Here is a 26,444-nt window from a genome sequence, read left to right as displayed (position 1 = left end):
TTCAATCTTCTCCTTTACTATGAAAGAGAAAGTAAGGTCAATGACAAATTATTCTATGTAAATGGAAATAAACACTCATGCAATTGGAACGTGGAATATGAAAATTAAATATATTTAGTAGGCTAAATATATTTAATTAGCAGTCCAAACGACGAGACATGATACAAGCTGTGTGCATAGAATACAGTGTAGCCAACTACGCATTCACTATTATTGATGAATGATTCTATGCCAGTGTTTAGCCTAGTAAATGTAGGCCTATTTACTTAACACTCAAAACGACGAGACACGATACAATCTCCCTAGAATAGGCTTACAGGGTAACGCATTGGCTATTGATGGATGATTCTATGTCCAGTGTTTAGTAGGTCTACATATATTTACTTAACACTTCAAACGACGAGACACGATAACAAGCTGTGTGCATAGAATAAGCCTACTGCATTCGCCAGATAATTTGGGTCCATTTCTCAAATATGGTGTGCTATTATGATTGACGAATGATTCTATGTCCAGTGTTTAGTAAATTTTAGGCTATTTACTTAACCAACGACGAGACATAATACAAACCACTTCACACCGCAATTAGCCTACATAGGCATTATTGTCCAAAGCAGCTATAAGAGTCATCAATGTATGCTGGTGTGCTACACTTGGGCCTACCGCCATCGAATATCCTATTATGATTGATGAATGATTCTATGTCCAGTGTTTAGTAAATACATTTATTTAGCACTCCAAACGACGAGACACGATACAAGCTGTGTGCATAGAATACAGTGTACTATACTATGCATTCGCCGGAGAAGACATTTGGCGCAAATTCTCAAATAGGGTGACGTCGGGATGGTGTGGGACTGTACAGACTACTATAATAGGAAAAATAGGAGGGGCGAGATCCAAAATGGGAGGGGCGGGATCTCAGAAATCCAGACCTGCCCACTTCTGCAAACTGCAGTTGGATGCTACTCGACCTCAGAGGGAAAGTGCACCTCTGCCACTCACGAGACAGTAGGGGGCGGAAATGCGCCTACAATGCTGAGCGCCAGCCACCAGACCACAAAGAAGAAGCTGGTAACAGTCGCACGTCTGACAAACAGCAACACACGACTGACACCGCAACTGACGCGAAGGCGCTAAATATGAATTGGGATGGAAAGCCATCACAAGTGCATTACATCTCACGGAATTATTAGAAATGCAACGTTAAGGTCAACTTACAATTTCCAGAGACTTGGTTGAATACATAGGTGCCATCTGAAGCCTTGCTTGCAATTAGACTAAGTTAGTTGGGGAACATTTCTGGCTAACGTTAGCGCTATTATAAGCTAACAAATTGAAGCTAAGCTATATAGCTTATTGGCTATAAATGCTAACTCGGCAGCTAACGTTAGTGTCTGGAAATGACATATAATTGATCAACACAGACCAAAGTTGTGCAGACGCCACACCATAGGAGAGGAGTTTCGCTGCATCGCGTTACAGATCCCGTTAAGACTCGCAGATGCATATTGACGAAGCGCTAACCTTAGCACCACAAAGGCCGCGTGAATCCGCGACTTCTTCCGTGTAAACAGTCTGGGCGCTCTTCTTGCAAACGCAGGATGGCTCCTCGGTCGCAACTAGAGAAAGCCGCTTGGCGTTGGGTTGAGTTAGTAAAACCTGAAGATATTAAACAAGAACACATTGAATTAGCCTATCGAATCGCGCTACCTCCGTGCAAAAGAGGAATCTGCAGGTATGTTTCTCATACGACGTGATTGATGTTGAACAGATCCGATACAATGACAGGAGTACATAGCCTAGCTGCTGTTCTTATGGTTTTGAAGTTTGAAGATGCAGTTTCTCGTTTAATAATGCAATAATGTTGTGCCACAGCTCGATGCAATCAATGTTTGTGAATGTGCAATAAATTGTATGTGTTTAGACGGAACTGCAAAGGGAACCCAAACTGCTTAGTCGGGATTGGAGAGCATGCCTGGTTGGGGGATATTGATGAGAATACCTTCCATAACATTGATGATCCCAGCTCTGAACGCAGAGACAAGGTATGAACTGAGCTGTTTTGAACGAGTAAACGCAGAGTTAGATGTTTAATGACATTGAAAATCTGTTCACTACGGCAAATTTGTGAACGTCTTATTTTCCTTCTCAGAATACGTTTGTGGGTTTGACAAACCTTGGTGCCACTTGCTACGTGAATACCTTCCTCCAAGTGTGGTTCCACAATCTGGAGCTCCGTCAGACCTTGTACCTGTGTGAAAACTCCTGGCCTGAGGGGCAAGATGTAGACTCGGGTGAGTTGCAGTAGCTCTAATGCACCCTCTTCTCACCTAAAAGAAGCCGGTAGACCTGAAAGTAATATGCATAGCCCCAGACTACCCCAGTCAACTTGGTTACTGGATGATTCCAATGTCACAGTCTGACCTCAATGACCTCAGATTTTGTTGAAACTTTGCATGCTTGCAAACTTTGCATGCTTTTTCATCTGGATCATTGCACGGCAATTGCATACAGGGAAGCTGGATGTCAAAAAGCTTTGAGCTTATGACTTGTGGTAAGTAGAAAATGGCTCACATGTTGAATGTAACACAATCAAAATGTTTTTGAAAGGGGAAATAACTGTAGACTCGCTGATGGCTTACTTAAAGTTGTTGAAGGTGTATATGAAAAGAAAGAGGTGCAGTAGAGGGTTCTCTTTGTGCCGGACCAAGAGTACAATTTATATTATTGAAAAGAGATTTTGTAAGGAAACCAAAATTGGTAAGAAATCTCAATTTGCACATTGCAACAATGTGCTTGGTTGCTTTGAAAAATGTTACAAAATCCAAAAATGATCCACAAACCCATGTTTTCTTGCATCAATTTGAAGTTAGCTACAATTATGTGAAAATCTATGCTAGTGGGGTTCGAAACTGGCCTCTTTTTAGTCAGAATTGCCCAATTGTTGACTGTTCAGTAGTCTGATTACCTGAGGGAATTTGAAATATCAACAACGGATGATACAAACCCCAGCCTATACAAATTATTATCAATATATTCAGAGTTCCGGAAACGAACCAATTTCAGAAAAAATATTTCTGGATTGATATTAATATTTATTTATTTCCCTGGCCACCAGGGTTGTCCAATTTAACCATGAAACTTCCCACACTGAAATGACAGGTGTTTCCATTTCATTGTCTAACCCTGTATATTGTGTTAAACAAAGATATATTATTTTAACTGCCTGCGTGTAGAATGGTTAATGTGATGTGTTATTTCACCACAGTATTCAATAATTCTTTCACTGTAGAATATGAGCCACCGACGATATGTGAGCATCTCCAGTACCTCTTTGCATTGCTGCAGAACAGCAACCGGAGATCCATCGATCCGTCTGGACTTGTAAAGGCTTTGGGACTTAACACGGGCCAACAGCAGGTACTGTAGTGTAAATATTGTTGTGATTGTGAAGTGTAGCAAGTTCCTCATTGTGTACCTTATTTAATTTGTAAGTATCTGTAAGTTAGTCTTCTTATTTTACACTGTGTGTGTGTGCGTACGTGTGTGCGTGCGTGCGTGCACGCGCGATTATTGGCAGTGTCCTATTTTTATATTTAGTTTACTGCAAATTGGAGACTGGTCAAGCGCAATTTCAGACTTCTCTGCTAACCCTGTTACATAGATTTTTGACAAAGTACACTAAAACTTAATTATGTATATATTTGAGTGTTGTAAATAAGTGCCATAGTTCCATGTCTTGTTGTACAAAAGCTTTTTAAATTCTATGTTCACATTTTATAATCTTGTTTTTTTATTTCTATCTCCTTGCACCTCTGCTTTTCATTGTATAGGATGCACAGGAGTTTTCAAAGCTATTCCTCTCCCTCCTGGAAGACATCCTCTCAAAACAGAAGAATCCGGAACTCCAGAATGTCATCCAGCAGCAGTTCTGTGGAACGATTTCCTACGTCACTATGTAAGGCACAATTTCATTTGCTTGGAAGAATAGGACATTTTACGTGAAATCAGACACTTTGGGGTTCAACTGACACAGATTTTAATTAAACTTAGTGTGCCTTTATAATGGCAATATTGGCTGACACCAATATGAAGGGGGGAAAATACATACTAAGAGTCTTAATTACGAGGCCAGGACACTGATTATGTTGGTTTGGATATTTTTTCAAAGTTGTGTCTTGTTGTGCTTTATTGCGCAGATGTGACCAGTGTGGCCGTTCGTCTCCTCTTCCCTCCCGATTCTACGAATTGGAGCTCAACATCCAAGGACACAAAACTCTTGTAGAATGTCTTACTGAGTTCCTAAAGGTATGCTTTTTTGTTTGGCTGAATAAGATACAATTGCACTACAGGTGCTTTGTTTGGGAGCATAGAACAGTGTTACGGACCTTTTTCATTTCCTTTTAGTTATTTTTCATTTGGTCCATTACCTATCTTACTGAGATGTGTACATTCCCTGACATTTTAGACCTGGGGAGTATTCCAAGAGCCTGGTTCAATAATACACCCGGTTAGATTAACGTTGAGGCAGTGGTAAATCATCTAATAGAAGAGCTGCAGTTCTTATTTTCTTGACTGAAGGATGTATGCAGACTGTCTATTAGCTGGTTTACTACTTTATAGGGATGCCCGATACCACTTAAAAAAACAAAAAAAAACGATACGAGTACATGAATGTCTGTACTTGCTTGATACTGAGTACCGATACTGATACTTTTACCCTCAACATACAATGGAAATAAATGCACAGTCTTGTTTTTTCCGCCCTTGATATTTTTCTATTGTCCATTTTCACATAGATTTAATTGTTAGTAAATTTGTGAGGTGGCGCTTTTTCCCCATGCTGCTGTCAAGTCAACAGAACGTGACGAGATGTTGCATTGTTTCGTGTAATCGCAGTATCATGCCTGGTATCGGCAAGTGTTTGACGAGTACGAGTATAATGAGCAAATATCTGTGCCGATAGCAATATCAGTATGGATGCGTCCCTACTGCTTTCTGTATGTTAATTTAGCCATGTTTATCAGTTAGCCATGTTCCTGAAATACTAGCCTGTTGTTGTTGCCTAGGAGGAGCATCTTGATGGGGACAATCGCTACTTCTGTGAGAGCTGCCAGAGCAAGCAGAATGCCACGCGTCACATAAAACTCCAGAGTCTACCCAGAACCCTTAATCTACAGCTCATGCGATTTGTCTTCGACAGGTAAGTGTAACCTTACATCTGTTCTAAAATTTTGTTTAGAAATTATATTGTATGCACTAACCCTGCTTGACCTAAACTCTGTATACCTCTGCACGTATTGTATGTGTATTATTAGGTCCACGTTTGTAGGTCGCCTCGGACAAAAGCAACTGTTAAATGTAATGTGATACAAAAGAGATTTAACATATCAGACAGTTTCCAATGATTGAACAAAAATGTGGCTTCACACACCACAGAACCCTTTTCAATACTTGGAAAACTGTACATAGGGGAATGAGAGACAGTTTCTATTTATGTTTTGTAATTATAAGGGTATATTTCGTTGTTTAGCTATGTTTGTGTTGTAAGGGTATTTTCCATATAAATAATGTTTTGATTAGCCATCAGTGTTTTGACTGTTTTATTATTCCCTCCAGGAAAACGGGTCACAAAAAGAAGCTGAACACCTTTATTAATTTCCCAGAAGTTCTGGACATGGGACCATTTCTGCAAAATAAAGGTATTTTCAAATAATTGTTTATGATGTTTCAGTGCTTGGAGAGGTGTCTGATAGGGGTGTAAATAATAATCGAATCAAATCCCTGCTTTAAGAAATCGATAGCGCAGCGCATCGTATTGTCATGGATGCTGTGATTTACACCCCTAGTGTCTAAGTTGAGAAATGTAACCCACACCCTCAGGAAATTGTATTTATAGATTGCCGTGTAATGGTAGCCTATGAAAAGTACGGGTCATGGAATTTCTGGAATATCATGGAATTTCATAAAAGTTTTTCCAGTCATGGAAAGTCATGGAATTGTACCATTTCACTTGCACAGTCATGGAATATCATGGAACTTTCTTAACAGTTGTGTATAAGCAGAAACTTTTTTGTTTGGTGTATAACATTGTTTCTTACTGGTTAAAACGCTTCGCCAAAAACGCTTCCTAAAACGCTTCGCCAGAGACTGTTTGGTTTCACGCTGCTAAGTGCAACATTCTAGAATGCAATGAGCCCGCGGAAGTCTGGCGGTGGCTCTGCGTCGGCTCTTGGGATGAAGATAATTTACGTAATTTTTTTTCCCAAGTGGTCATGGAAATTCTGCTTTTTGGGTCTGGAAAGTCATGGAAAATCATGGAATTTTATATCTGAATTAGAGTAGGAACCCTGATAGTCCATTGCACTGCTCCATTGCGAAGTTGTGGAACCAAACCAGTAACCTGACTCTTACCAGCTGGTATGTTACACCTTTGTCTTCACAACAGCAACAACACAACAACCACATGGATTTGCAAAAGTTCAAAGATCCATGCACAGCTTCTAGGTGCTGGTAGACGCAGGAGTATGTAATACTTAAAAGGGAAAAGGTTTACCGCACACTTGTTTGACTTTATGCTCCTTAATTCAGAGGGAACAACGCATTTTGCCTCTGTGCGTCATCAGGTTAGCTCAGGCGTCAATGCCTGATGACACACAGAGGCGAAACGCGCTGTTTACTCTGAATAAAAGAGCATAAAATCAAACAAGTGTGCAGTAAACTTTTTCCTTTTTAAGAACCACATGTATTTATTTAGCACAAGAGAACAATTGTAGTTTAGTTTAGTTTAGTTAGTTTAGTTTATTTAGTTTAGTTCAACAGGGACCATGCACAATACACATTGATTAGAGAAGTAAAAAGATGGCTTGTGCCAGATTATAGCTATATAGCTAATTTCCATCTGCAGTCCCTGGACAGGTAAAACAAATATTATTTGTATTATTGTACAGTTGACTCATAGTGCTTTCAAATACACATATACATTCCCACATTCAGACACCAGCTGTGGAGGCTGCCAAGACCGCTCCAATTGAGAGTGCACATGAAAGAACACATACACGCATACACACACACACACACACACACACAAACACACTCGCGCACACAGTATTAGGTCGTAAATAAAATGAATGAGTCTGGAAGCCATTGTAACATAGCCTAATTTCATAACATCATAACTAAACCAACTAGCACAGGAAGACTACAGGAAGTGTAGTTCTACTTATCTGAGAGGTGATGTCAAATCTTAAAGCTGCAAGGGACGCATCTTTTATGACATTGACAACAAATTTCAACTTGAGGTTGCGCTGTCTCCATTTCTCCCATAGAAGGTTCTCTTCTCAACTTGGCTCTGTTCGTTTTGCAAGCTTTTCTTTCCATCTGAGGCCCATACTATGTGCCCTGTGTGTGTGTGGTCATGCAAGAGCAAACAAGAGTCCATCTGTCGTTTTCAGTGTCCTGCTGCCAAGTCTTGGGGTCATGTTGGAAGAGGAAGGGGCGTTCTCCAAACCGTTCCCACAACATTAGGAGCATGGAATTGTCCAAAATGTTTTGCTGTCCTGATGACAATTCCATGCTTCCACCATTGTGGGAACATTTTGGAGGGCGCCCTTTCCAACATGACAGTGGAGCAGTACACAAAGCAAGGTCCATAAAGGCATGGATGCCAGAGTATGGTATGGATGAACTTGACTTGCCTGCATAGAGTCCAAACCTGAACCCAATAATAGAACACCTTTAGGATGAATTAGAGCAGAGACTGAGAGCCGGACCCTTCTCAACCAACATCAGTGTGACCTCACCAATGCGCTGGAAGAATGGACAAACATTGCTAAACTCACTCCTCAACCTTGTGGACAGCCTTCCCAGATGAGTTGAAGCTGTGACAGCTGCAAAAGGTGGACCGATATATTGAACTGTATGGGTTAGGAATGGGATGGCAGTTCATTCATTTGTGTGTCAAGGCAGGTTAGCGAATACCTTTGGTAATGTAGTGTATACATTTCTTTTCCATTGTTTTTTGTAATATGGTACTCAATATGGTATTGAGTCATATCAATCCAACTCTTGTTTGTAGTATAGTGGCACTTTTTTCTCTGATTTCCATTCTAGAGGAGCAGTGTGTTTACGAGCTGAGTGCAGTCCTCATTCATCGAGGTGTCAGTGCGTACTCTGGCCACTACATTGCCCATGTGCGAGACGCCGTCTCCAATGACTGGTACAAGTTCAATGATGAAGAGATTGAGAAAATGGAGGGCAAGAAACTGCAACTGGGACTTGAAGAGGACATTGGTATTTTTTTTCTTTAAACCATCACAACTGTTTAGAGCGTACAAATACAATTATTCCTTTTTGATGAAGTACTGAAACGTCTGTATATTTTGTTTTTCCTTTGCACTCTGTAATTCTCTTGGTGGTTTTATCACAGCAGAAACTGGCAAAAACATTTAGAGCTTGCAAACACAATGATTGCTTTTTGATCAAGTGCTAAAAGGTCTGTATATTTTGTTTTTCCTTTGCACTCTGTAATTCTCTTGGTGGTTCCTTCTATCACAGCAGAAACTGGCAAAAACTCCCAGACGCGGAAGCCCAAGTGCAGCAGAGGATACCACTGTTCTCGTAATGCGTACATGTTGGTATACAAACAACAACAACAGACTGAACAGGCCACGCAGGAGACCAATGTGGAAGTACCAGGTAACAGAGTAAATATTTTCAAGTGTCAGTGTCAAAAGTCTTTCTTTGGTTTTAGTAAACGCACACCGTGTGAGGTGCGCACGGCGGTCAATAGTACATTTTATGAAAAGAATGGTCGTCGCACACTCAGAACTTCATGCAGTACATTTAATGAGACCAACGTTTCGGCTTACGCCTTCATCAGGGTCACCTGGATCAGGGTCACCAGATCATGGTCATCTGAGTTCTGAGTGTGCGACAACCATTCTTTTCATAGAGGTGTCAAAAGTAAAAGTTAAAGGGACACTGTGCAGGAAATGGTCAAAAAAGGTACTGCAACTATGCTGCTCATTGAAACTGGGCTGCCCATTGCCAAATTTGATCTTTACATGAAGGTTTACTAAGTAATAAACAAACATTTCCTAGTAGAGTCATTTTTGCAGCTAAAAATGGCTATTTTTGGAAATTCAAAATGGCAGACCATGGAGAAGATCCCCTTTTTCATGTATGAAAAGTGCAATTTTTCTAGTCATAATGAATACTTAGAATTTGATGCTGATGCTGAAACACAATTTCCTTCCAACACAGGTAACTTATCTTAGTAACCAGTAGACCTGTGTAGTTGTTGTACAAGCAGCGGATGCTGATTGGATCAAGTTTGTGGTGCGTTCTTGTTAGGCTTTTAGAGTTGTTCTATAACAGTCTATTTACCTTATTAGGTACAATGGAGTAAGTGGTGTAACAGCTATGTAATACCATGTGCTAGTGTTGTACTTACACCATGACTTAACTTTTACTTTTCACACCTCTGACCTCTGATGAATTGTAATAGTTAAGTAGTAGTAGCCTTTATTTGTCCCAGTATGGGCAATTGTTTTGCAGTGGTGGTACACCTCTCACACCCACACACTCACACACATAAAACATTTAACAGACACAAAGAACATTTAAAAACACATAAAAAGGTGGAGGGGTTTAGATAAATGAGTAATCTAAAAGAAAGATCTACAGAGCTACAGCTTAAAATATCTTAACACACAACGCATGACTATCTATGCTTCCTAGTGGAATGTAGCAGCTGAACAGCAGAGGGTATGAATGAATTCTTATATCTATTTGTCCTAGCTAATGGGCATTTAAACGGGAACCAGAAGTACCAGAACCAGAAATCAGTGTAATAATTTTAATCAGAAAATGTATGCTGTTGTCCTGACACGTACCTTTGGGCAGTGGTGAAGTGTCCTGTGGTCAAACAAGTCAGACCTACTGTACGTGCCTACGTGGACTTAATTCTCGTGAAAACAGACATTCAGCTTAACATGTGTGACTGGGAAGTATACGTTCTGAAAATACACTACTAAAAAATTACATACTCTAGCTTAACATAAATTCATAGTACCTCGTTGTACGTAGCGAACCCTTAATTTCTCGCACATTTCTTCAGAGGTCAATTGGAAGTTGGAGGATTGTCATGGTGCAGTGATATGTGCGTTGATAGTGTTTGTTATTTATTGTTTTTACTTTGCCTGGCCTTAGCCCAATCTGGCCCTTGGACTAAAATAATTGCCCACCTCTGCAGTCGAAAGTTTGAGGATGGTGATGGTGCAGTGATCTGTGCATTGATTGTGTTTGATCAAATTTTCAACTTTTGGTAACGCTTTGGAATAAGGTTCTTCTAATAAGCGTCTGTAGTCACTAGTAAGCAGGTAGTAATACCCTTACAAGTGCCCAATAACATGCTTATTAACTTTGTTAACATGCTTATTAACGTTGTTAATATCTGATGAGTAACTTTATTTGAGTAAAAGCATGAAAATCGGTACACATGGCAGCCATCTTGAAAATTTTGTTTTTTTTCGCGACGCCTCCATATCTAGTATTAGTCAGCATATCAAGATGGATATGTGTACCGATGTGAATAAACCACTAAACACATAATAAGCAGCTTATAATATGTAACCAAAGTTTATAAGCATGTTATTGGCACTTGTAAGGGTATTACTACCTGCTTACTAGCGACTATAAACGCTTATTAGAAGAACCTTATTCTAAAGCGTTACTCAAGTGTCTTTTGTTTCAGACATGTAAAAGTTTTATCCTTTACCTGACATGTTTCGACGGTGAAACTTCACGGAAGTCTCACTCACCGTTGAAACTTGTCAGGTAAAAGATAAAACCTTTACATGTCTGAAACAAAAAAAACTTGAAATTTTGGATATAACTTTAATAGTTGTAACACCTTCAGTAATTATGTTTTAAACAATTGTGTATGTGTTTGTTCTATATTCCACAAGCGTTTCTTCAGAGGATGGTGGAGAAGGACAACAGGAAGTTTGAGGAGTGGTGCAGTGAGATGGCGGAGATGAGGAAACAGAGCGTAGACAAGGGCAAGGCCAAGCACGAGGAGGTGAAGGAACTCTACACCTTGTTGCCTGCAGAAGACGGTCGGTAAAAACATTTCATTTCCGTAACACTCACCTCATTAATGTGTATTGATGATCTGATTACTATACCATAAAGTAATGACCAATCTTATGGCACGAACAGACCAGATGTGACTTGAGTGACCCCGGTTACGGAAGTAATTGACTTTGTATGGCTGACAAAAGCAACTAGAGGTGATTTTAGCGAACGTTTGTAAAGTTGGAGTTAAGTGAATATTATGCAAATGAGCTATGATGCAGTTCGGCGACAGCCGCCACAGCCAATTGGGATGTCTGAATGCTTGCATTCTTCTTTTAATGGGCACACCCTGTAGCTTCTATCGCTTGTATCGTTCTTGCTAAACAGTCTAGCGATTCTCTGTCGCTTAAACACATGGCCACCGGTGTGTTCGTCTGGTTAGCCAAGTTAACGGCACGAAACCACCTTATTTAACAGCAGAAAATATTTTTGCCCTACTGAGTTGGTCTCAAATAGGGCAATGTCTGTCCTTCAACCACAATGCTCTATCTGTGTGTCTGGTCTTTTGTTTTCAGTTTGAATCCTTGTAGCCAGTCATTGGGACTTGGTTACAGACTGATTTACTCTTTGTGTATTGGCACTTACTAAAAATTATGAAATGTAAAGATGGGAATTATTAGCAGCCAATAATGCAGACTGTTACAACAGAAACTGGATAAAAAAACATCTGAAAGCATGTCAATTGTGGTGAAATATTTTTGCATGTAGGTTCGGTAATTTCCACTCTCACTCTGCTATTATCCGTGGAAAATGTATAATTAAAAAAACTAAGATTGCTCTACCTTATTTCTTTGATTCCTTAGTTTGAAATGATAAACCTTAGACTTTGTAGAGAAGTCAATGTTCACAGTGTTCACAATGTTATGCAATTCAGTGTGATTAGGTTACCCTGGAGGAGCATGCTTCTCAAGGTTTTCAGACCAAGGACCACTTTGTCCCCCCAAAAATGTTCAGGGACCACCTGTCAACTGAATTGACAGTTGAGGGGTGCTAATTTGACACTGCTAATTTCGATGCAGATCACTTACTTTTTATTCACATTACAAGCCTGTCTTATTGTGGTGAAAATGAGACTTCAGCTATGTTTAGCTTTGTAATTATGTTACAAATATAGCCTACTGCTAGCTCGTCTTGGAAAAGTAGAAAACCCCTCGTGGACCACCTGAGCTCTGTCGTGGACCACAAGTGGTCCCTGGACCACACTTTGAGAATCACTGCCCTGGAGCATGCTTCTTTGACTCTTGCAATGGTCCTTTGATGCTTGTCCTACAGTACTACAATGTGTTCCATCTACGGCCATTTCTCTTTGTGCCCTATAATAAATTGACAGGTCAGCCTTATGAGTTCGTGCCTTTGGATTGGATGAGAAAATGGCTTGACGACTCCATCTCCACAAAGGAAATTGACAACGGCCATTTCCTCTGTCCTCATGGGAAGCTTCATCCTGACATGGTTGGTGAGGCCAAGCGGATATCCATGAAAGCAGCTAACCTCCTGTTCGACCGATATGGAGGAGGCCCCAGATTAGAAAGTGAGTGTTTTTTTTCTTCCATGTATTAAAGGGGAAATCCGGTGTGAAATGGCTCAAATAGTGTTAAAACATGATGCTCGGCGCTAACTTTTTACACATACCTCACCTCCATAAGTCCCCTCCATTCGGCATTCCAGCGCTAGTTCACCGATGCTAAAATTGGTCTTTTGCTGTGAGTCTGTCGGCACCAAAGTAGCCATCGTTATCTCTGGTTTCAATCAATTTACGAGGCTCAAAGTTACTCAATACTTCATTCCGTAGAGTCGTGCGGTTCTTCACATGTAAACGGAGGCATAGAGAACTTTGATGGCGCACAGTAAGTTTAGATTGAAACCGGCTGTGGCGCAGCCTGTGAAAATGGCCGTGATCATGGGTATCAAAATAATCAAATCTCTGCCTTAAGAAATCAATATTGAATTGTATTGTCATGGAGGCTGTGATTTACGTCCCTAGAGAACATGATGTGGCTTCCTGATTCACCATCACATCTGCTTGCCTTTGTAGGTTCATCCCTGTGTAGAGAGTGCGTAACGCAGCGCTGCCACGTTCTCCGGCTAAAGAACCAGCTCACAGAAGACTACAAGGAGATGTCCAATCTTCTCAAAGCGCCTCCAGAAAGGTATTTACAACCTCTGTGCTGATCCATGTTACTGACAAAAGGGTTCCAGACACACCCTCCGCCAGCTTTGGAAATATTCATTTTCCACCTTTCCTCAAGGTCTGTAATTAATACAGTGCATCCAGCTGTTCTCCAAGTCAGTGTTTCCCAACCTTTTTTGCCTCGCGTACCCCCTAATCCTTTTTCTTGTGCCATGAGTACAGCTGTACATGAATACTATGGCTGCTCACAGATTTAGGCCCGCAGTACATTTGAAATGTTCCGAGGGCCTAAATCGGTGAGCAGCAGCAGTGTGCAGATTTTTCCTTTTTCTTCCACGCATCTTTGTTTGATGCAGCACCTGTTTTGCTGGATGTGCGGGCATCTCTCACACTACTTTTAAAATCCTCTGTGTTTCCCAGGGGTGAAGGATTCTGGGTGGGCAAGCTGTCTCTGCGCAACTGGAAAACGCTGGCGTCTGAGCAGCTGGAGGAAGACGACGAGCAAACCAAACATGCTGACCACAAGACCAACGGGGATTGTCCCGTTATTGGGAGCAAAGGTACATCTTCCGTTACTTAGTTATGCAACGACTCATCCACAACATGAAAGGAGAAATCCGGTGTGAAATGTCTTGGTGCTAAAACATGATGCTGAGCGCTAACTTTTTCCACATACCTCACTTCCATGCTTCCCCTGCATTCAGAATTCAAGCGCTAGTTAGCCGATGCTAATGCCAGCTGATGCCTGTAAAAATGACCCTCTATCTAAACTAACAGTGCACTAAGTTCACTATGCCTCGGTTTACATGTCAACAACCCCGCGACTCTACGGAATGAAGTATTGAGTAACTTTGAGCCTCGTAAATGGATGGAAAATAGAGATTCTTTTGTTAACAATTTTCTAACAGGACAATAAATATTCTGTTCTGTGTGTACGTGTGTGCTCCAAAAACTACAGATGAAAAGTCCCCTGGTGAGGAAGACACGGAAACTGACAACATGAAAGTCTTCAACGATGACATCCTCTGTCCTCATGGTAGATATCTACAGATCTACTTGTACAAATGTTTTTGGTAACACTTAATTTGAGGGATACATCTATTAGCACTAATACATACAATGTTTCTGTATAAGTAACTTGTAAGGCATGTACAAAGCAAAATCAAACATTTGTTCGGAATGTATTCACAAATGTCTTGTTCATGCACAATAAGGGATTTATAACCATTTTAACCTTAGTAAGGACCTACTAGGCCTAAGCATNTGCTTAGTACATGCCTTGGAAGTGACTTATGCAGGCATTAACATTGTAAGTATTAGTGCTTATAGATGTATCCCTAAAATAAAGTGTTACCATGTTTTTTTCTTGGTTTGTTTTCTCAGTATAACGATGTAAAAAAAAAACTTAACAGCAAACATAATTCACAACAACTGTCATGTCTTGATGATGTTGCCTGTCATGTGTACTAGGTGGCCTCAACATACTGGATGCTGAGCGGAGGCTGGTGTCCGTGGAGGTGTGGAGCAAGCTGAAGGTCTACTTTCCCCGCGCCCCTGAGTTCACCCATCAGCAAGAGGCCTGTCAACATTGTCTGGTAAATAATCGCCAGCAGAAGTTATTTAGGATTCCTGATTTGGGCTGCACAATCATGTCCCTATGTTTAGTTGTCACCTATTCTTAATGTATAAATATACACCTTTATAACGCACCTTTCTTTCATTAACATCATTATGTTTCAGCCATGCATGCATACCACCACATCATATAGAATAATAGAATATATGTAGAATATAATATTTTATTTACCATTGTAACACGTGTCTTCCTAATTGAAAGCGACATGATCGTCTGAAAGCAACAAAAGCTGTTCTATTCTATTCTTTTCCGTTGGACTATTGACTATAATTAATTAATTTTTTTTCATTATTTTCCTCAGAGGCTGGAGCAAGAGGACAGGCAGAATAAGGAGTTAAACAAAATGATGGCCAACGAGCAGAAGAGCGCCCTGCTAAACCTCTTCCAGGAGAAGAATAGACCAACACTGCAAAAATGGCCTGAGGTACAGTATACATGGGTTCAACATTTTTGTTTCCCCCTGGCTGCCCGACCCTGGCTGCGCACAACTCAACCTCTTATTGTTGGAAACCACTGTCGGTCAAAAAATTAGCTCCCGTGGTTGGCCGCCAGTGTCTTGCCCCTCCTCACAACACTGTGTTTATAAACATAAAATACCCCATGTATAGCGTCTTTCATGCCGATACTACTAATGATGATGCATGAATTTTGTATTGCACTTTTCATAACTCTAAACTCAAGATGCCTGTGTGGCATTTACTCTTGACATGTAATTCAGAATTAACTCAACAATTTACAGCAATTCTGAATAAAGCTTTATTCTGCTTTGAAAACATAATTTTAACACTTCACAATTCGGGATTAAATGAAAGTACAATGTAAACTGCATGGAACTATTTAATTCTGAATTATTAATCCGGAATTGAAAGCATTATGTAAACGGCCTGTGTGTGTATGTTGCATACAGCTTTTGTAAATCTTGTTGAACGAAGAAGATTGAGTCATGATTAAATTGTTTGCAGTAATATGAGTAGTAGTACCCCATTCTGCTGTAAATTCAGTGTTTTCTTTTTGTGTTTTATGTGTATTGTTTTCTTCTTTTTCCATTTAGGAGACTGACGTTTTATACATTGTTCCGCCGTACTTTGTGGCTGAATGGAGAAAGTTCATCAGGTAAGACTAAGAGGTGTGACTAGCTACTGAGCCATGTTTCACTGGGTGCGTGCGTGTGCGTGTTATAAGGTGTTTCGATTGACCCAGTCGGCTCCTCTGGCCCGCCCATAAAACTGCATTGTTTTCCCCTCCGAATGCTCCACCCATGGTCGCGCGGTGCCAATCACTGCCAGTCATTTGGCATATTGATTAGCCACTACATACAGCGGGTGGAGCAAACGTGGGGGAAAACAAGCAACTTCATGGGCGGGCCCAGAGTTGCCGACTGGATCAATTAACAGGGTTCCCGCGGGTTATTAAAAATATTAAAAAGGCATTGAATTTAGTTATCCAGCATTAAGAGCATTAATAGCATTGAATTATCTGTTAAAAGTCGGGAATTTTTTTCACTGCGGCATTACATTTTCAAAAAACATTTCAGTGTGCAACCTAAAGGATGAAGTTTTTTTTTTCATAATGAAGATGACGCACAGAACGTCAATATGACCCATGATTCGTTGTAGAACGCTACTGTAAACACAAATCTAGAGTGCAGCGTCGCCATTTTTTGATGAGGTGAGGTGAAGAATGGGAAAGTGCCGGTTTAACCCCAAGTGGCTGCAGGATCCAAAATACTTTTGGGTAAAATCTGTGCCGAATGACCGCGAGGCGTGCTGCACACTATGCAAGAAAACGTTTACGCTGGGCTTTTTTCATAATGAAGATGACGCACAGAACGTCCATTCGTTGCACTGTAAACACGTGCACAAACCTTGAGTGCTGCAGGGATAACGGGAAGTGTAGCATTAACAATTATCTATCCTCGACGTAGCGCACAAGTATTTTTTCCACTAACCAGCAAAGTTTTATTTGTGCCGTCCAAGCACCAGTTGAACTCGAGAAGCAGGTTTGTGATCAAAGCCACGCCCCGTTTATATTTATTTCATTGTGTTCATGCAAACAGTGGAGAACTGACGTTGTGGAGTGTTACACCGGTTTTCTTGGGGTATTCTTTTTAAGGCTATTGAACGTTGTGAAGCAAACTTAAGGAGCAATCAGAAATCCACCGCTGTCATTTGTAGCCATTTCAATTTCATGACAAAGCTGTGTTACAAACGCAATTAGGCTACTTGGCGAGACAGACCTATCGATTGGTCGCAACTAGTAGATTTATCACAAACGACCACCGACATTAATTAACACACTCTTGTTTGAGGAGCTCCTAAAAGCGTTAGCAGAAAACAAGGCGACGTCATGCAACATTTAGCCTCTTTTTAAAATCTTGCATTGAATTTTTGAGGTGGCCAATAATAACCACAGACGCGTAACCGCGGTTAAATCACACACTGGTTAGGCTACAGTGCACTCCACACACCAACGCGTGGGCACGCTATACCTGTTGGTAGCAAACTTGACTCGTATCAAATCCCGTCTCTGAACTATTTCCCTTGCTGTTCGGAAAAAAAGACGACTACTTAGTTGATCTTGTTTTAATCGATGCGCTGCTAAAACCAGGAGACCTGACCCATCTATGAATAGGGGGGCTCACACGGCGCATTTCCTTACTGAATCATGCCCAGATAATGCATACTTCCCAGAATTGCGCATGGTGAAAAATAGTAAACAAGCATGGACGCATGCATGGTCTTATCGGATAATCATTATTGTGGCCATTCGACTATGGCAGTGCTATTCTCAAATACCTGTAAAACACTACATTAAGGGGGATCATTACTTGCACAACTAGCCCTATGACCAATAACTTGTTGACTCAAAAAATGAGTGGGTTATTGTCAGTTTAACGCTCAAATTGTAAATGGTACATTTAAATGTAGGCAATTATACTTTTTGAACGTCATTATAATGGAGTGAAGAAAAACGATTAGGCCTAATTATTAGGCCCAACAACAATAATAATGGTCTACTCCAATTTAGTCTGATAGGTTTACATTATATTGGCTAATACATGTTGAAAGACAGATAGGCCTACTGTATGAATATAGGTTACAGTACATGTGCAAATTATGATTAGGCCTAGGCCTATGATTGGTCTACTTCATCCTAGAAAATGTCAATAGCCTATAAAAAACAGCAAATGTTCCAATTCTTTCTGTGTTTGGCTGATCGGTGATCATCACAGCAAGTCGGTAATCTGCAATTAACAAATAAATAGTGCTTTTGAATTCAATTCTGGGATGTGTTTAAGTAAATGAATCTGAGAGTGTTTTAATTGTATTTTCCATAAATGTACATTCTTGTGCCAAACAGAGAGGTAATCTCTTAAGAAGTAATGAGGTTTGAATTTGATACGCGCTTTCTTAATTGAATTTCGTTCAATATTATTGAAATAATGGGTGCGATAAAAGTATTAAATTTTATGTGAACATGCATTAAAAAAGGTCTTAAAAGCATTGAATTTAGGTTTAACAATCCTGGGGGAACCCTGATTAAGCTATGTGCTTTGTTGACGTTATTGTTTTTCTCTTTCTGGTTGGTGTGTGGACAACCAGGAGGCCAGTGAAAAGCACACCGGTTTCCAGTGTGAACAACAGCATCCTGCTTTGCCCGCACGGTGGCTTCATGTTCACCTATGAGTCCATGCTAATAGGAGATGCTGAGCAGTGAGTACCTTGTTTTTTGAAAAATGTTTTTTGTTCTTTTTCGACTTAAATTGATGGGACAGTGTGAGAGGTGGACAGGAAGCGAATTGGGAGAGAGACAGGGAGGGGTCGGCAAAGGACCCGGGCCGGGAATCGAACCCGGGTCAGCCGCATGGCAGGGAGGTTCCCTACCGGTTGGCCACGGCAGGGCCCAGTACCTTATTTTTTGAAGAGATGGATGTAATGGGGGAGCGCTGCCCTGGGTCTCAAACAATTGAGTGCAGGTGCTCTTCAAGAGGAAAAGGGCATTTAGAATATGAAAAGAAGGACCGGTCGATGAGTGTGGCACAAATAAAACAAAGGAGTTGCATCAGGACCTTCCTTTTTCACCGGTTTCAGACTGGATTTGGGGTAGGGCTGCACAATTAATCGAAATTAATTGAAAATCGCGAATTTGGGTGTAACGATTAAAAATCGTGATCGTGAGGATTTCATCGTGATTGCACAGGGGGTGCAGGGGGCACGTGGTGACCTGCCTTCGATCCAGTGCATGTTGACGGACTGGCATTTCTGACCAAAAATCTGTAGGTCCACCCAAGTTTCATGCTATTGCCTTTTATATAATTATTACAATTCTGTTTTATTTTGTTCATCCCTCATATGCGTTGTTGGTTATATTTCACTTTGTGATTTTATGTCAGATTTTGCGCAAAATTCAGTTGTTTATTGTGGTAAAATAATTGTGATTTCAATTTTGACCCAAATAATTTTGATGACCTTTTCTTCCATAACTGTGCAGCCCTAATTTGGGGAGTCCTAATTTGTTTGGTTTCTTCATCGCTATGAGATTGGAAGAGTCATGTTCGTTCCCAAAGGACAAAAATAGGCGTTCTTCTCATTGAGGTGAACAAGCTCAAAGCATTCCACTTGGGAAACGGTTACTATAAATATTGCCCACACAATCCTATACATCTTGGATTATAATAATTATGTGTAAAAAAAAATATTTATAATTGGATTATACAGTGTATAAAACTACAGGTCCTAACCACACATTTTCTCAACAGTAAACATTTAATTTAATAATGAATTATGAATAACAAATTAATGTATAATTGTCTTATATTGGTTTTCTTGGGTTGATTTGTGTTGTTGTTGTTTTTTGCATGGTTTGGCACCCAAAGTTAATGTTTTGAAAGTTTGTCTGCAATTGTAGTTTGTTTTCTTTCTGCCATACAGCATATCTCTTCTGTGGCCCAATGAGTGGGAGGTCATCCGGACCCATTTCCTGGTGGACCAGCCCATCTCCATATGCAGGAGAACTAATCCTGGAAGGAGAACTGATCAGGGAAGTCCAGACAAGGTGGAATATCACACAAGACCAGGTGAGAATTCAATTGCCTCTTTTCCACTGGTGGTTTTCTGGCAGGGCCTACCGCTCGACACAGCGCGACTCAGACGCAGCGCGACTCAGACGCAGCGCGACTCAGACGCCACTTTTTTGCTCTTTGATTGAGATGTGTCGTGCCCAATCGAAGAGCAAAAAGTGGCGCCCGATTCATAATATTTTGATTGTATATTTATTCATGAATAATGCTTGGAAATACTGCAAATATGTGAAAATCTAAAATGGGTGGACTCTTCCTTTAACGTTGACCCAAGGCTTCCACTCCACTACGCACCTAGCCAAAGAAAGGTGTTGCAAGAATTCTACAAAACTGAAATTGTAAGATATCTGACATATTTACTTGCTGTCCTTCTCCAGAGTTGTGTGAAGAGTGTCGAGAGGGCTTCATGTTCCAACAGCAGAGGGACATGAGGGAGTACACCCAGGCCACCATTTATGTGCGCAAAATCACCAACAACAAAAGGGTAATAATAATAATAATAATAATAGTAACTGTATTTGTATAGCACAATGTCATACAAGGAATGCCGCTCAAAGTGCTTAACAAATGGACAAACATCAATGTTAAAGATGAAAAAATGCTCACAATTTACACAGACCGTTTCACCCAGTAACTCCACTCACTCATGTGACAACAAAAGGGTAATGGTCATGGGGGGGACCACAATGGAAATAAGCCTTTTTGTGTCAAATATTCCCTAACTATGTCTTTCTTTTAATGTATGGTTTCAGTTGTGTTTTTACATCAAAATAGTCCCAGAAATTCATTCATTCATTCATTCATTCATTCATTCATTCATAATTTACACAGACTGTTTCACCCACAAACTGTTGTCACCATAAATCACTGTCTTCTGATAACTATTTTATTAATTTTATTTATTTTCTCTTGTATCATGTAACTACATGTACCAACATTTTACATTATGTACCTACACTGTACCTAAGCCTACCCCTAAGGTACATTGCACATATCAACAACACAGTACTTTGTTACACTGTCTGAAACTAATTAATTGAACAAGGACAGTGAAAGAAAGTGCAACCTGCCGTTCTGTCAATTGGAGGATAGAAAGACAGGCTTACTTGTTCTCTAAGCTTCTGTCTTGTCTGTTGCAGACAATAAAGGATGACGCTGCATCCCACAATGTGAGTGGTTCCGATGCAGAAGAGGAAAGGGAGAGCAGAGTGGATGGAGGAAGTGACCCAGACTTTGGCCAGGTGAGATGGTACCACAGTCTTCATTCTGCACTGTGAATAGTGAATTTCGAAGGGAAGTTGCCCTATAGCTACCTGAGTCCCGGGCCAGACTCTGTGTATGGCCTATGGCATGATGTGTGTGTTTACTATGTAACCCTGTGCTAATCAAATCTAAAAACATCTAAAAGCTAACCCTATTTAGCATCTGCACTTGGTGTGCTGTATATATCCTGGACACTTTATCGGTTAGTGATGTTGGCTATGATTACGTCCTGGAGTGTAAGTCACTTTGGTTACAAAAAAGCATCTGCCAAATGTAATGTAATTTCCCCATTTAACCCAACCAATCCTTTTTGATCTTCTCCAAAGTTGGAAAATGGTGCTAAGAGGAAAAGGGTCAACATCAGTGGTGATTGTATTGCCGTGCCTTCGGAACCCAAGCCGCCGCCCTCCTCAGATAAAGGGGGCATCCGGAGGAGCACGCGGCATCACAAGCTGCGCGGAGAAAAGGCGCTGATCGTCTCGGCCAGTCAAACGCTGAAGGATCTCAAAATACAGGTAAAATATTGTCACTGCTGTCAAAAAAACTTGCTCAGGATAACCTTGAAGCTGGAGTTGAAAATGCATTTTCGGCAATGCAAAATCTTGAAAAGACCAGTGTGTAATTGTTTAATAGTTTATTTTCCAGAATATATGCTACCCATTCAAAGTCTATTTTATGAATATTATTGAATGCAATCAGCACTTTAAAAAATGGCTATTGTGGCTTGGACAAGGGCAGTCATGGGTAAGTGGTTAGGGCGTCAGACTTGTAGCCGAAAGGTTGCCGGTTCGACTCCCGATCTGCCAGGTTGGTGGGGGAAGTAATCAACCAGTGCTCTCCCCCATCCTCCTCCATGACGAGGTACCCTGAGCATGGTACCGTCCCGCTGCACTGCTCCCCAGGGGCGCCATTGAGGGCTGCCTCCTTGCATGGGTGAGGCATAAATGCAATTTTGTTGTGTGCTGTGTGGAGTGCTGTGTCAATGACAATGGGAGTTGGAGTTTCCCAATGGGCTTTCACTTTCACTTCACATTAACATTTTTCGTGCACTCCTTGAAATCTGACCCTTTTTTTCTCTTTTGCAGATCATGCATGCTTTTTCTGTTGCTCCGTTCGACCAAAACCTGTCTATAGACGACCGCAGTCTCACTGATGACGCCGCTACGCTGGGCACCCTGGGGGTGACACCAGACTGCATCATCTGCCTCAAGGTAAGCATTTTAAATTGCAGATTGTCCTTGTGCTCATCGTGTAACTGAGGTGTTCCTGCGCAGTCTCCATTTGGGGCTTGAAGCCGCCACCTCTAGTCAATCATAACGCATCAGTTTGGGTATGGGAGTCACAGCACGATACCGCTGAGCTAAAGGACCAGTCCGATAGCTCAGCGCTACTGATAATGTATTAGGTTTAAGGAGGTTTAGTAACGCTCCATGCCACATTCTGCTAGTTGGCCTCCATATCCCTAACGCTACGTACACACACATCGCTTCTATTTACTAACTTCTCGCTTGCTCGCCACTCTCTCATGAAACGTTCGCTGAAAGTTCCCGCGGCTTTAACTGCCAATGTACAGGCGAGAAGTACCGAACTCTGCATTGCAATTGGTTACTCGCTTACTCGCCTCGCTAAAAGTAAAAATATTTTCAACTCGGGATCCGCCCTCATCGCATTGCTTGTACAGTTCTCGCCTGCTTGTCTCGCTGGAACACTTTGACATTCTATTGACTTAATTCGCTGAGCGAGTAACTAGTAGCGATGTGTGTGAACCTACCTTAAAACCTGCAATGACTCCTGAATACACTGTGAAAAAAAACTGATAGCTGCTAATGATTGTAATAGCTTCAACTATTGTTGCTGTGTTAGGTATTGATAGGGGTGGGTCCAGTGGCAAAATGTAACACATTTTGAGATCAAAGTGTGTGGGCTTTGGTTTAAGTGTGGCTGGAAATGACCCATAATTCCCCCCACAATTTATAATCCCAGTCCTCAGCAGTTCGCTTAAATGGGTTGTTGAGTGAGATTTTTACCTTTCAATAGGTAACCTTTTGCCTTTCTGGAGCCCCTATTGAGTAACACTAGACTAAATGATATGGACTTGTCTCGTCCTAGGCTGATGAACCCCTAGCAGATTTTGCTGCAATAGACGATGCATACCAGGGTAAGACAAACTGTTCTGTTTTATCATATATTAACCCATTTCAGCCTGATGACTTGTATATGTTGTTTGACCTTTGGTGCCTGGAGCGACATATATGCTGCATTCAGTTTCTTGAGATTTTAGCTTTTTTAATAAAAATGTGGGTATGTTACAGCTGAATGAGCACATTCTAATGCAAGCTGAGGATCTTGGGGTTTAAATGCAATCACATGTCATGTTTTTATGTGCATCAGAGGCTGAGATATTTAGGTTTTTATAGGCTGAGGGTAACTCTCCCAACAAGGGCGTAGGCATTTAGCAGGTGTTTTTTGCAGATGCTTTAGGCATCAATGGGTTAAATGTATTTTTATACCTTAGTCCTGTGAACTCCTTGTGACAGCTGGGTTTGTTTTACAGTGTGTATACCCGAGGAGGGCTTCAAAGGTAAGTGAACGGTCTATTTTAAATTATCTGCTTCAGTTGAAATGTAGACATTGAACAGGAATTCCCATCGGCATGCGGCTTCAAGTATGGGAAAACAGCAAAAAAAGCAATGAATAATAAAAACAAAAAGTAATTTGCCGCCACACAAGCATAGTACATAGTAGTATTATAATAACAAATGGAAGGAGGGATTATTTTCACTAGGAATTGGTAAAATAAAGTATGCTCCCTGTTTTTAATATTTAATTTTCTTCTGTGATATCATATTGGGGCAATGTTTTTTCCCCCTTTCTTATCTGAGGTTAGAGATAACAGTGCCATGGCAACTGGTTGGATAATTCCACTGACTGAATCTCTCTGTCTGAATCTCTTCCCCACAGGCACAGGACTTCTTGGCCATTGAAGAAAAGATTGGCGCCTGTATCTGTGAATATGTTAATGTTTCTCCAAGTTTCAAAAATCAATGAAGAGTTTGGGATTTCTATGGATGGAAATAATTGTCAGCCTAGTTGTTTTAGTACTTTCAGCGTTTCCTTTAATATTTCGTTGTTGTCGGGAACAGAACTGTTATTTATTGTCAGGTCATTAAATGTCTTCATCTTAAATCGAGTGAAGGACAATGTTTTGCTTCCCCAAGATTTGGCTCTTTTTTTTTAGCCAAGCCATGCACTCATCATCTACGGGAGTTTTCCAGATCCTTTTACAAGATCTTCCAGTTCCAGTCCCAATCTCTATCTCCACATGAGAAGGAAAATGATTCTGTTACAAACTCTCTGTCTTCTCTAATTAAGGTTATCGTTGCCTTTGCATCATCCAACCTCCTCAGTCGCTGTCAGAATTCACAACAGTAATACAAAAATATTTTAAATACATTCACCTGTATGTTTCAAAAGTGTATGCAATGCATATACGGTACACAAGTGGTTGCATACAAGAGTGGCTGGAGAGGAAGGGACCCAACCGGAAAGTGAATGTTAAAAGCTGTTGGTTGGAGCTGGGTGCAACACATTGGTTTGTAGCTTATTTTATGACCTTTCTTATAAGCAATAAAATATTTTTTTTTCTTTTATGTGCTTGAAATGATTATTTTTTAATACCCATATTGTAATAATTATGAATGCCTTTCTTAACCTCCCCCTCGAAAAAAGAAATTCAAATATTCACTGTATACGTCTTCAAGATGTGGCACTGTGAATCACCAAACTAATAATTATTTGTATAGCCTCCGTGCATGGGTGTAGTGGAGGGCGCTCACATCCAAGAGTAAAGCGTCAGCAGGTGTTATATCAAAAAAACGTATGTGTATGGGGGAAAGGATCTGCACCGCTTGCAAAAGACATTTTTTATTGGGAGTAGCAACGCTTCGATCATAGATCATCTTCTCCAGATGCCTGAAGAAGATCTATGATCGATTCGTTGCTACTCCTCATGTCTTTTGCAAGCGGTGTGTAGATTCTTCTCCCCCATACATATATTTTTTTATTTGGCACCTGCTGATGCTTTACTCGTGGATGTGTGCACCCTCCACTACACCCAGGCGGCAAGCAGTGTACTGTATAGACCCTTCCCCCTCTGTATAACCTAAGCTGGGCCTGCCCATGCTACCTGTGACAGTACACCAGTGGTCCCTAAACTTTTTCGGAGTGCTGGGACCTCCATCCCCACCCCTTTGGACCTGAGAATATTTTTGGCATTGCACATGGCAGACTTTTCCTCCATTATTTTTAAGTTTGAAGTTCACTACAGGAAAGATGTGAATTGTGTTTTATGTTATTGTGATATGAATGAACCATGCAAATTGCAAATCAATATTGTCTTTTCCTATGTACCTCCCACTGTATTTCCTCCGTGATTCCCAGTTTGGGAACCACTGCGCTACACAATGGGTACATACCAATATGCAGACTTCCGTCCTCTACTTGTGCTTGTGGCCTCGCATTTTGCTGACCCCCCCGCCTCTGTGGAGAAACAATACGTTTCCCCGCTGTCAGCCTAGCCAAAACAATTTTTAAGGGACTGTTCTTCTAATTGTCTGTCGTGGATGACGTCATCATAAGGGCACAAGTACAGTAGGCAAGGGAGGACGGAAGTCCACATATTGGTATTCACACAATGTTGTGCTTTTAAAGGGAGCTGCCGTCATGATTGGCCAGACTAGCCCAAGCAGCAGGAGTGGATTAACGCACAGTCTAGATATGTCTGCAGCCTAGGGGCCTCAGCCAGCCAGGGGGGAAACCACTTTCCTGAATTACTGATGCAGTAATGAAAAATTAATCTCTTGTTAATACTCCTCTCTATAGTTAGCAGACTTAATTAATAGCTCGGAATTGGGACACTGATTATGTAATTTTGCCATGATTTCTTTTCTGCGGGGGGCTTATCACGACCTGTATGTAGCCTAGGGGGCCCTTTGCCATAATAATCCAGTCCTGCCAACTAGTTTTTTATTAGGAGCACACTGAAAGCCATCCGGCTACTGTTTGCTACTGTTATTTATTGACTTAATTTAATTCAACTTATTGAAACTATTAATTCATATAAGGAATTGGCACATTCCTAGGTGTCCAATTAATTTCTCTTATGGGGGAAAACATCTACGTGAGGTATGCCT

General features: G+C 40.9%; 1 protein-coding gene across 2 annotated transcripts; it reads left to right on the top strand.

Moving 5' to 3' along the window:
- The first annotated feature begins 1,100 nt into the window (after positions 1-1,100).
- usp48 (ubiquitin specific peptidase 48) lies at positions 1,101-24,900 on the top strand. Of its 2 annotated transcripts, none has more exons than XM_063215234.1 (27): positions 1,101-1,738; positions 1,928-2,048; positions 2,156-2,297; positions 3,296-3,423; positions 3,837-3,961; positions 4,203-4,311; positions 5,073-5,206; positions 5,623-5,705; positions 8,116-8,295; positions 8,563-8,700; positions 10,974-11,123; positions 12,473-12,673; positions 13,178-13,292; positions 13,694-13,833; positions 14,232-14,309; positions 14,744-14,868; positions 15,211-15,333; positions 15,961-16,022; positions 18,512-18,622; positions 19,841-19,986; positions 20,367-20,473; positions 21,129-21,230; positions 21,579-21,767; positions 22,338-22,463; positions 23,362-23,410; positions 23,807-23,833; positions 24,214-24,900. In XM_063215234.1, exons 1-27 carry the CDS (start codon positions 1,605-1,607, stop codon positions 24,234-24,236), a joined length of 3,168 nt encoding a protein of 1,055 aa, XP_063071304.1. In that variant the 5' UTR covers positions 1,101-1,604; the 3' UTR covers positions 24,237-24,900. The 2 variants fall into 2 exon arrangements, with proteins under 2 accessions (XP_063071304.1, XP_063071303.1); XM_063215233.1 differs by having other exon boundaries at positions 8,560-8,700.
- The last annotated feature ends 1,544 nt before the right edge of the window (positions 24,901-26,444 follow it).

Source organism: Engraulis encrasicolus, chromosome 14, assembly GCF_034702125.1.
Source record: "Engraulis encrasicolus isolate BLACKSEA-1 chromosome 14, IST_EnEncr_1.0, whole genome shotgun sequence".
Lineage (NCBI taxonomy): Eukaryota > Metazoa > Chordata > Actinopteri > Clupeiformes > Engraulidae > Engraulis > Engraulis encrasicolus.
This window is presented reverse-complemented; position numbering and strand designations above follow the sequence as displayed.